General features: G+C 44.4%; 1 protein-coding gene across 7 annotated transcripts in view; it reads right to left on the bottom strand.

Annotated features, from left to right (window-relative positions):
* Positions 1–11,582, bottom strand: part of grid2ipb (glutamate receptor, ionotropic, delta 2 (Grid2) interacting protein, b) — a 34,801-nt gene that overhangs the window by 2,924 nt on the left and 20,295 nt on the right. For 4 of the 7 annotated variants that reach the window (XM_031844168.1, XM_031844164.1, XM_031844166.1 and 1 more), the window contains 16 exons: positions 10,986–11,137; positions 10,521–10,655; positions 9,743–9,828; positions 9,307–9,457; positions 8,318–8,619; positions 7,595–7,639; positions 6,302–7,096; positions 5,691–5,843; positions 5,278–5,365; positions 4,646–4,735; positions 1,449–1,645; positions 1,204–1,359; positions 1,033–1,119; positions 813–942; positions 472–590; positions 8–172 (listed from right to left, as the gene is read on the bottom strand). In XM_031844168.1, coding sequence (XP_031700028.1) covers positions 8–172; positions 472–590; positions 813–942; positions 1,033–1,119; positions 1,204–1,359; positions 1,449–1,645; positions 4,646–4,735; positions 5,278–5,365; positions 5,691–5,843; positions 6,302–7,096; positions 7,595–7,639; positions 8,318–8,619; positions 9,307–9,457; positions 9,743–9,828; positions 10,521–10,655; positions 10,986–11,137 — 2,851 coding nt within the window. The remainder of the gene's footprint in view (positions 1–7; positions 173–471; positions 591–812; positions 943–1,032; positions 1,120–1,203; positions 1,360–1,448; positions 1,646–4,645; positions 4,736–5,277; positions 5,366–5,690; positions 5,844–6,301; positions 7,097–7,594; positions 7,640–8,317; positions 8,620–9,306; positions 9,458–9,742; positions 9,829–10,520; positions 10,656–10,985; positions 11,138–11,582) is intronic. The other 3 variants (XM_031844165.1, XM_031844167.1, XM_031844169.1) reach the window with 3 other exon arrangements.

Genomic DNA, 11,582 nt, shown 5'->3' with positions numbered 1-11,582 from the left:
ATCTCACCTCAAACTTGCTAATGAACTCTGCGAAGATGGCGAAGAAGGACTCTGTGTTGGCGGACTTGCTGTCCTCCCCGAAGAAGGAGGCCACCTTGGAGAACTCCTCCATCGCTTGGGTCTGCAGAGACTCCAGAGACTGGATGGCAGGGTGGCTGTTCTCCATAAAGCTCTGTGGGTGCAAAGGGTCACACATCAAAGAGGCACACCTGCCAATCTTTACACATCAAAGTCAGTTTACTTGTCATGAGGGGTTCTACTAATGTCTTCTATGGCCCTGAAGGAGTTTTCTCAAGTCAGGAAATAACCTTGATGAAGTTGCTACACACTTTTATACAAACTGGAGGTGTCAAGAAAGCTAAGCATATTTCCCAAAACGTTTCCTTCCATGTCACAACATGTCAGCAACCAGTAGCTTCCATGACCTGGTATATGTATATGTGTATTATATATTTAAAGCAGTTAGCGTACGCTCATGACGGAGGCAAAGTGGTCCTCGGAGGTGGGTGGGATCATCAGACAGGCCTTCCTGATGTCCAGGATGGTGGAGTTAAGGTCACTCAGCTCTGCTGTGATGGCCCTCTGGTTCACTGAACACCGTTAGATGGAAATATTAGGTGATGAGTTAGCAAAACAGTAGCAGTTATTAACACCTGTACATGGTTTAATTGCTTTTAGTTAAGTCGGCCTGCCCTGCAGTGACACACAGCGCACTGCGTACTGTATGGAAATGCTCATTTCACAGGCCGGAAGGACTGCATTTTGCTGCTGAAGCAGAGTTAAAGCGCACTGCTGATGTAACATCATCGTACCCTTGGCTGCCAGAGGCACTGTTGTGAGGTCTCTGGAAAAGTTGAGCAGCTCTGGGAAGTGTTGGCACAGAGACTTGGCCAGAATGTGGAGGAAGGTGGATTTCCCGTCTACTGTTTTGGTTGTGCTTAGCTGCGGGACAGAAAGGAAGGAATGAATGACCAAAGAAAACATAGTCAGGATGAACATAACGTGGCTGAAACGCAGGGGTTATTGCTGTACCTCGGTTAGGAAGTTGATCTTGAAACTGGTTGTCTTGTGGCTTTTGGGCTGGCCGTTGTTGAGGTAATTTCCCATTGCAAGTACAAACTGGGCAAAAAAAACAACTTAATGACCACAATTAATATAAAAATGGATGGCTTCACATTCTTTTCCCCTGCTCTGGGTGTTTACCTCCAGGATTTTGGCCAGTTTCTTGCTGCTCTTTAGCTCCACTGAAGCCTTGTAGATGTAATCGTACGCAACCTTCATCTCCTCCATCCTCTCCTGCAGGGTGGTCTTGAAGTGGAGGCTTCGCAGACGGGTTTTATACTCGGGCACCATCAGCATCTGAAACACACAAAAACATTAATTCACTCAAATCATTCCATCTTGATTTTTTTTTCCCAACTTTGGTTGAGTGTCCTTTGTTGGCGTACCTGGAAAATGAACTGGTCGGGCTCACTCAGTTTGGCCGGGTCCTGTTCAAACTGCTCGTACTGTTTGACCTCTTCGTTGTCCGGGGCGTAGAGCAGCAGCTGCTTGATGTGGGCGGGCTCCAGCCTGTCGGTGGTCATGTCCATCAGGACCTGACGCAGCTCGCTGGCAGAGAGCTTCAGGTGGGCGATGAGGATGGCTGCAGAGAGGAGGAGGAGGAGAAGGAGGGGGAGGAATTACTTGCGTTTTTTTCAACATTGTGAAGAGGATCAACATGTTCCTCACAAAACCTTTCATCCCCCTCTGATGACGTGTAACTTTCCACTGTGTATTATTCGAGACTTTGACTTTATAAATAATGTGTTTTTTGCCAAAATGAGATTTCAATTTCTATTTTACTTTTTCATTTGTATGAGTATGTTATTTACACATGCATCCAAGGCAGTTAAGATATTATCACTAAGAAATAAATCCTAAATATCCCAAGATGTACCAGTTTTATACAACTCACACTGTAAACAACAGAAACTTAAAGAAAAGAAAGAAAATGAGCTTTTCACTTGTATTACAGACCTCTTAACACAAAATGTTTTGTTTTTTTATCGCCGCATGGTGTTTATCACTTAATTTTAATAATAGTTGCAATTTAAATAGAGTGGTCTGTCACATAATGCTGTAAATACATTTTCATCATTACAGTGTCTGCAGTGGTTATTTGTTCAAAGGTTATACAAATAGTACAGCAGATGCAATGATTCCACTTTGCATTACTTGCCATTATCACTGTTAAATTCATGTATTACTCACATCTACATTTTCACATTATGTTACTTATTTATCTAATTCAGGCTACCATGCTGTAATTAGGCTAAAAATAATCTCATCCAGCTAATCTAGTTCTTTAGACTCAGTTTAAGGATTGCTATATTAATCTCATTTTATCTCGGATAAGCGCTTTTATTTTGAAATAAAGGTTAACTGAGCAGAGCGTTTAAAGTTGAAACTGTCTTCAGTGTTTATATGATTTGCTGAGTGCTGATCATGTGATTACAGTGAAATAAGGTAGGTGTGTTGGGAAGCCACCCAGCATGCATTGGGGCAATAGATTCGACGTAACAACACAGGTGTCATTGCATGTGTTCCTGCATTGTTCCTGGTGTTCTTTTGTTCTACATTGTGCGTCACAACGTTGCCACACTTTCACCACACTTAGAAGTTAACCTGTGAATGCGATCAGACTATGAGTGATGTTAGTGCATGATGGACGTGTTAACAGAGAGCCTGCTACAACATTTTAATAACCATGAAGAAAATGAATACGGTAATTATTTTTAATCATAAAGTGGAACATGTTTTTAGGATCACCAAGTGAAGACACATTTTCATCATGAGAACATTTATTCTCTTAATCACAAGAAGAGGAAGGAGAGGATGCCGGCAGTCAGTGGAGAATCACCGCTCTTAATTTGGAATAAAGGAAACACGGCAGCAAGAAAGACATTTTACAGAAACTAATACAGCAGGTCAACCATAACACAAACAAAGTACAGGATTATTGACAGTCAGCTGGATCATGATCAATAACTCCATACATGAACTCATTTACGGATACAAATGGCTCTCTTTCTTAGATTTATGATGAAAGAGTGTTAATAATAATAATGATGATTTAAGATGAGAACATGCAGGGTATTAAGAAATCCTTACGGTGATCTGTTGTTTTTCACAATAAAGAGTTACTTATACATGATAAAATATACAGAAATATAATAAACAATACACAAGAAAATATAGTTTTGAGATAGTGTGAGCAAAAAGACATGAACTCAACTGAAAGATTCTGACTGCTACAAACGGAAATGGGAATAAATCAAATGTATTAAATGATTAACTGCAAAAAATAATTGCGCAATTAAAGATGTTTTTCCATTTTAATAGCATGCTCCTCATTGTCACCGAAAAGTCTCTTTCATGTTCAGTTGGAACCTTCACCTATCATGCACCAACACCACTCGTAGGTTAACTGTATTCACTGGTAACATCCATTTAACAGTCATGAAAGTGTGGAAACATTGTGCGGCACAATGTAGAAGATAATAACAGCGGTAACAACGCAGGAACACACACAAAATGAATTTATTGCCCCAGTACATGCTGGGAGTGTTCCCAACACACCTGCCGCACGTAACTGCAATCAAATGATCAACAAATCATATCAACACTGACCAGGTTTTTATTCTTTTTCAAAATAAGAGCGCTTATTGAAGATAACTCAAATCCATCCTCAAAATGAGTTCAAAGAACCAAATTAGTTGGATGAGAATTAACAGGATAACTTAAGCCTGATAACAGCACGTTAGCCTGAACTAGTTAAGACACATTTGAAGAACAACATAGTGCAATAAAGAAAACTCTTCAGTCAAGACAGAAAAATGACAAACAACCTTATTTTTCCAACACAGTGCATCGAATAAAAAAAATGATAAGCATAATATAATGAACAAAATGTTTGTCTGTTTACTGCTCCGTAGCTATGTCATTTATTAGGTCATAGATTTGCATCGACATCCCGCCTACTGTACTGTGTTTCCTGTACAGAAACTTTGAATAAATTAGCTTTGTGTGACAAAGCTAATCTGAATCTTATCATCACCACAGGCCGTGACCTGTGAGTGTAACCTGAACTGGAAATTGCATAGTGTGTGTACATTTTCCCAAACTGACGAAAAAAGTCTCACTTTCATTGGGTAAGAGAGGCCGTTGTTGTTGTTGGATGGGCTTTGAGTCTCTCCTGACATGCTGCACTACACTCTGATCACATTATCCAGGATGACAGCTGTTGTCCTTTTCATTGAGATTAAGAATGCCATGAGCAGACCTGACACTGAGTTCAGGGTCTGCACTTGTGCTTGAACAAACACGTGTCTATGTGACAGCTGTGTGGAAAAGTGTATGAAAACAATGTGAATGCATTTTACTTGACATCACCTACAGTCTCAAAACACAGTTGGCAGAAGTACATCAAGTCAATGGAGAAAATCTATCTTAGCATTTTGCATTTTAAGATTTGATTGAGTCAAGTCGGCGATTTGAAGCTATCGTAAAATACTGTTGTGTGTGTGTAAGTTTGCCGTCGTCTCACAGACTTGAAACACGACCGCTCAGGTGTGACCGTCTGCCGTGTTTTTATGGTACTTACAGGCGTTGTAGGCTTTCTTATGAGACAGAATCTCCACCACGTCTTTCTTTTTAAAGTTCTCTGGCAAGAAGGCTGGCTCTGGAGGAGAGACTGATAATATTAACAACAGTGTGAGGATGTGTTCTCCAGGCACCAGGGGGTCAACACACACACACGCACACACACGCACACACACACGCACACGCACTCGCACACGCACAGGCTAGATGTGGAAGGTTGATAGGTTAATAACACAGCTCCGCCGTTTGAGTCACCAGAGGCCAAACCGTCTGAGATATCTACAATAAATAATAGCATGGTGTGTGCCTCCTTTGGCAGAGCCGTGTTATTACTGATCTCTGTCAACACAGGAGAGGAGTTGGGGGGTTATGGTGCCTTATGGAGAATGGATTTGATGAACAGGTGAATGGAGCAGCTCCAAAACAGGTTATGCAGAACATCATAACTGTGAAGGTACAAACAAAACAGGAGATGTCAATAGATAAACACATATATTTACTTTCACTGCAAACAGGTCCTCTTCTAATCGGTTTGACTATCACCGTATGACAGTCAGCATGATGTAAATAAAGATACGACGATGACACTGCAGTATGGGAGAGGGGGGGGACCACAAGTACACAACGACTTACTGGATCGCCGTTGAGTCCCGAAGTGCAGATCGAGGTCCAAGAACTTCACCATGTCAGTGAGCTTGTCATAGTCCGAGTCCTCTCCGAGCTAAACACAGACAAGGACACAGTCAAGGCTTTGTCGCATACAAAGAGCTGTCAAAAACAAATGTTTTCCCGCGTCTGATAGGTTTGCAAAGCGAGCCCAAAGATCCACCATGTATTCTATTTTAAAGAATAAGATTAGTGCCTCCATGCTGCCATGACTCATCACAGACACGACAGACAACATGAGTAGGTCTTTCCAAATATGAGCAGAGAATTGTAGGAAGAGTGAGAAAATTCACAGCCAATGTGCAAAGATTCACAAGTAATCTTACTGTATTTACTGTATTTAAATCACACATTATCAAAGACTAATGTAACGGACTCACCTGACCCCATATCGTTCCCTCAGAGTTCTCCACCTGCTCCCAGCGCAGCCTCTTCACACTCATGTGGTTGGTGTCCGAGGCGTGGTGGCCCGGCTTGGGCAGCGGAGGCGGCTCACAGGGTGGAGGAAGGGGTGGAGGCGGGGGTGGCGGTGCCTTTGGAGATTTACATTCTTATTTTAATCTTCTTCTATAGGACATATGCAACCGCTCACAACTTTTAAGTTTTCACCAAGAGATTTTGTAGCATTTTGTTGAAACGGTGCTGGAATCGTCTCCCCACTTTTTACTGTTTACAAACTCTCCCATTAGACATAAAAGGTGACATCACACTCAATACTGCGCACCGACGTTTCAGCAGATGCTGAAGTTTGCTTGAGATTTACCAGCTTTTTCTCACATGTTTCCTTTAAAAAAAATGTGTAACAGAAGCAAAGAGCTGCCAAAAGACGCAGTATGGTCTTTGTTCTGTCAATCTCAAGGTCTTCTATTTGCATCCACATATTGTGTGATGCCAAATATAGCATCAAAACTTTTGAACTTCTGTTGCTAGGGCGCTCACTGCTGTGATTCATCATCATGTTTTAAATAACTACTGTAAATGTATATGTTACCTGTTGTGACTGGTGTTCCTGTCGTGGGGTTTCATAGCTTTTGGTGTGACTGGGGAGGGTGGAGTGAGGGAGGGTGGAGTGAGAGGCCGGATGCTTCGAGAGCAGCGAGGAGCCCGCGGGGCCTTGGCTCGGACACTGGGACGAGCCCTGCTCTTCGAGGGACGGCGGCAGCGGGCCCTGGTAGCTGTGTTGGTGGTGGAGCTGGTGGTGTCTCTGGAGGACAAGATGGCTCGGTCTCAGCGGCTGAGGGGAGGGCTGAGGGGAGGGCTGGAAGATGGGCTGCAGGATAGGCTGGGGCTGGCTGAGCTGCCGGGGGAGGTAGCAGGGGCGAGACGGCTGGGAGGAGCGCAGGGTGGTGGTACCCAGGGTGGAGTGGCTGTGCGAGAGGCGGGTCGTTGTGTTGGTGGTCTGAAAGCGCTGGTGAGCTTTCTCTGCCTCTTCTCTGGTAGGGAGCACTTTGTTTGGAGGACAGCGGCTGGACAGAATGGTCCTCGGAGGGGGCGGGGGTGGAGGGATGATGGGGTGTTGCGGCTGGAAGGGCATGCGGCTGCGGGGGACGTGCTCGGGGGAGAAGCGGACCGGCGGTAGTGGGTCAGTGAATTGAACAGGGGGCGGTATCAGAGCTTGGAAAGGCGGGGGAGGAGGGGGGCTCTGGGTGGGAGGTGGCGGGATGGGTTCAGACCCCGAGGAGTAGGAGGGAGAGGAGGCCTCGTCACTGCTGCTCTGGTCCTCGCTGCTGCCACTGCTGAGGTGGCGAGGCATGAAGCCCGAGTCCTGGTCCTCCTGGAAACTCATCTGGAGGGAGGAGGAGAACACCATCACACCTGATAATCACAACTCTCACTTCAACGTACTCTAATGCAAATCAAAAAATGCATTGCGTGGGCTTTATTTATTTTGTCTTGCTTATCAATCTGGACGTGCAGTCTTTCACTTTTTACCTACTAACGGGATAGAAAAGTCATAAAAGATGACAAAATAAAATAACATCATATATATAATGCATGCAATTAAATGTTATCAGTGGTCCAACCCATCTATTTATGGAACACAAGAAATGCAATCTAATAATATGAAGTTAACTGTAAAATACCAAAAATAATACGAAAAAAAGATCAGTTTTACGAACTCAGGCAATTATGTAGAAAATGCTGCGCTCCACATTCCTGACGACAAAGCAGTAACACGGCTCTTTGTTAGATGATCTTTACGTCAGCCAGCACCTCTAGATAACATCTTAACCGTAGATAAAATTAGACTCTACTGTGTAACTGAGTATCATGTTTTACTTACAGGCACCCCTCTTCTTCTGAAACCATGACAACCACCTTGATATATCTGTTCATGTGACACAAGTGTTCATTGTAGCGCACATTAGAGCTGCTCTAATGTAAACATGCAACACTACAACGGCATTACTTCAGGCAAATGTGAGTTTGCACAACAGCAAGATTGTCTTATGAAATGATGCTACATGTAATATTTTAGCATTGAAAATGTAACTGTGAGACATTCGTATGGTTTCCCTGAACAAACACGACTAGTACAGTTATCTGCTACAGTGCATCTTACATTGTGTGCAACCGGGTCAAGCTGTAAAGCATAGCGAGGGTATTACTTTACAGCACATAACAGGAAGGTAATTACATTGTTCTTTGGCCCAAACGATATTTAAAATATTAAAAAATTTCAGCAGTGAAGGTACAAATAGTATTCCTGGCATGAGACAGAGACTGACAATCATTTTACAGCAGTTATACTAAGGTATTACAACTAATTTAAAAATGACTTATTTGTATTTAAAAATAGAAATAATCATTTCTGGCCTCGTGATACGTTGCATGAACTATTCAACTACCGGAAGGCGCACTCACAATTCATGAAAGGCTTGGTGGAGGAATAATGAGGTATTGAAACGTATAACTCTTGAAAACAAATTGAAAATACCTTAATTTAAAAAAGTGTGTGCATAAAAACAGATGATGATGCAGTAGATTAGAGGCGGGTCTTCCTCACCTCCTCGTAGTCGTTCTCCCCGGGTACGAAATCATCCACCAGAGTGACCCGGTGGCCCAGCTGCTCGCTCAGAGCGTCCAGGAACTTGTCCGTGTCCCGGCTGCGAGGCGGCCGGGAAAAGGTGAACAGCTTCTTGCGGCGGGTCAGCGTGTTGGGACCGCTGTCGGAGTGCTGAGGGGAAGCGGGGGGGCTTTCCAGGCTGACGTAAGGGTTGGAGTCCACGCTGTTCTGGTGGTGGATCTGGTACACGGGAGTGGGGAGAGGCTCCTTCCAGGACAGCGACAGGCCGGATTTACGACAACCTGTAAAGAAGTGAACAGAAGATGGAATCATGATGTGTTCAGTGTGTGACATTTGGAGCTCACGCTGCAGATGTTTTTATCCAGAGAACTTTTAAATGACTTATTATGCTACTTATTTCCTCGAGAAATGACGCGCGACATTCTTGGCCCGGTTGTCGCCTCGGGGATTCTTTTGTCTGAGAGGTTACCATGGCAACAAAAAGATCAACTGCAGGCTCTTGTACAATTTGAGTGAGTTCTAACATGAACATGTTCAGTGGTTCTCATGCCGTTGTTCCCATTGGATTGGCAAAACAAACTCATGTTTAATGTTAAATCAGCCATAAACACGAGGCTGCAGATGAGATGTGAACATTACTAATATATGTGGAACTGTTCGTAGGTCAGTGGATCTAATGCCAGGTTTGATACCTGTAATGACCAATGTCCATCACATTCAGCAGCTTGTATTTACAGCAAATCTAGCGTTACTTGAACTTGGCAGCAATCATGTGCCATTGAGGCTCAATGTTCTACTATGTTTGAATTCAATAATTCATCCACAAATGCATCAAACCTAACGGGCACATGGTTGTGAACCATTGATGAAAGCATGTGTCTGAAAGCATGCGCACATTGTGTGTGTGTGTGTGTGTGTGTGTGTGTGTGTGTGTGTTTGTTTGGGCGTGTGTGTCAGCCCCAGAGTACCTGTGAGAGGGGGGAGAGTGAGGGGGGAGAGAGAGCGCCCGTAGGCCTCAGTATGTCCCGGGCCCTCTGGCTCTGCTGAGGAGCCGCCCTGCAGTGGCGACGCACTCTTCCCCGCGTACACGTTCTCCAGCTCCGTGTACACGCCTGTCATCTACGGGTGGAGGCATGATCAGCTGGTTAGCACACAAACGCTGCGACACATCGGCTTTGAAGGTCTGTCGCTCTTAAAGCGTTTTTTTTTAGGAACAATTTGCACACCACAGGTAAACTGCAACCGTAAAGTATTACCGGTTACACGTATTACCACGTGTTAAATTGCAGTAATTACCAGCAGACCTTCAAATGATGAGAGACCAGACAGCACATTTAACATAACTAGCATTCATTATGCCAGTTGCTGAGAAGCTCGGCGCTGAAAAGCTGCAGTTGTACCTACATGACTGAGGTCAGGGGACTCGGGGAAGGAGGTTCCGTCTCCTGACTGCCTCTCCTCCGGGCTCCCAGATTCATCCACATGAATTCCTAAAGCACAATAAGGCACGAAGAGGGACACATAAGCCTCCTCCTTCCATCCACCCCCGAGCCAAGACAGGAGAGAGGATGAAGCAAGAGAGGAACAGCGCAGAGGAACAAAAGACAAAAAGCTTGGCTCCTGGTGCAGGAGTTAGCGGTGGCAATGGAAAACAGTGGGAACCATGAATGAAATGTGCTGGAAATAAACACTGTATGTGCTTCCAAACAGATAGCTCGGGGACATTATCAAAAGCACAGCTGAGATATGAGAGTTAATGTATGAATGTATCATGGCCCATTTTTGTCTCATGTAGCCTTCAAATATCCACAGAGGATTTGCTGAGCACACCTCTTTTTTAGTAACAATTACACACATTCCCACCTGGGAGATGACCAGTGCGAACGCAGCCTCATTACGGAGCTCTGAGCAGTTCAACTGATGACTGGTGGGTTAGATGCCTTGTTAGAATGTTTGAATCTCAGCAGAGCTAGTCAGCTAGGTTTTAAGAGAAACAAATAATTATGATATGATGATATCTTTGTTCGGTTGTCTTAATTTCCCCACTTGTGTGAGAAGTTTCTGATCTAGAACGGAGCTGGAAAGCTTTTGAAACCTTGATGTAACCCTGTATTGATCACACAGATGTTGAGCTACAGGGCAGTACATCCTTTGCTCTTGCTGTTCGCCATGTGCAGCGTACCCATTCCCAGGTGAGTCCCGATGATGCAGTCGTCGGAGCTCCTCTCCCGAACGATGCCGCGGTACGACGTGCCCGTCACGCGCATGGAGCTGCTCCGCCGGTGGTGCTCCGGGCCTATGTCAGGCTCCAACGCTGCTGCAAAACACACAAACAAACACACAAACACACAAACACACAAACACACACACACACACACACACACACAAACAAACACATCTTTGTTGATCACAAGCTAATCACGCACAGCTGCTCCTGGCTTTGCGCCTGTGTTAATTAGAAAGAAACAGCCTCTCAGTCCATCGAACACCAGGTGGTTGATAATAAAAGCTTGACTTTTCATCAGGCAATTTTTTAATTATATTGTTTCGTACCTCACACGATAGAAATAATTAATCAAACAAGCAACTTATTGACTGTCTGCTGATACGGTACGTGTATTATTTCCACGTCGTGTTTTCGGCTCACCGCCGCTCTTGCAACCCAGGAAGCGTGACAGCTTGCCCTGGCAGCGCTCCTGTTCGTCGTACGTCAGCAGCTGGTAGATGAACTGCCAGATCAGCTGTTTGGCCGGAGTGTCCAACACCGGAAACACGTCTACGATCAGAGTGTCCACATTCCTGCAAACACACAATGCATCCTTACACATCTTTGTATAACCAGGCCCTTACTGCTGGGTAATGTATTGCCATGTGATGTCAGGACCTGGCTTAGATTTAGATTCTTTGCATCCGTAATGAAACATGTATCTGAGAATGAGATGCAGGATGAAAACAGATTATGTAAAGGTGGGAGGATAACAGGGATGTCGGTTAGGAGTAGGAGTTACGCCTCCTGGGGGGGTTTTACTGTATGCACATTCTGTAGAATTAAATACGTATTTTGCTTATAATGCTGCAGAATCACATGTTTGCGTCATCTGCAGAGCTCCATCCATCTCTTGTGCTCAAGCCTTCCTCCTTGAGGGGATGTTATCAGTGTGTAATGGGAAGATTAAACTTCCTGCTCAGCTATGTGCATTTGTTTCTTCGCTGCTTTTCTCTCCCTGTCCTGTCACCATCGTTT

Source organism: Anarrhichthys ocellatus, unplaced genomic scaffold (genome assembly GCF_004355925.1).
Source record: "Anarrhichthys ocellatus isolate YVR2014 unplaced genomic scaffold, GSC_Weel_1.0 scaffold4, whole genome shotgun sequence".
In the NCBI taxonomy this organism is placed as follows: domain Eukaryota; kingdom Metazoa; phylum Chordata; class Actinopteri; order Perciformes; family Anarhichadidae; genus Anarrhichthys; species Anarrhichthys ocellatus.
The sequence above is the reverse complement of the archived record's forward strand: the minus strand, read 5'-3'. Positions and strand labels throughout refer to the sequence as shown.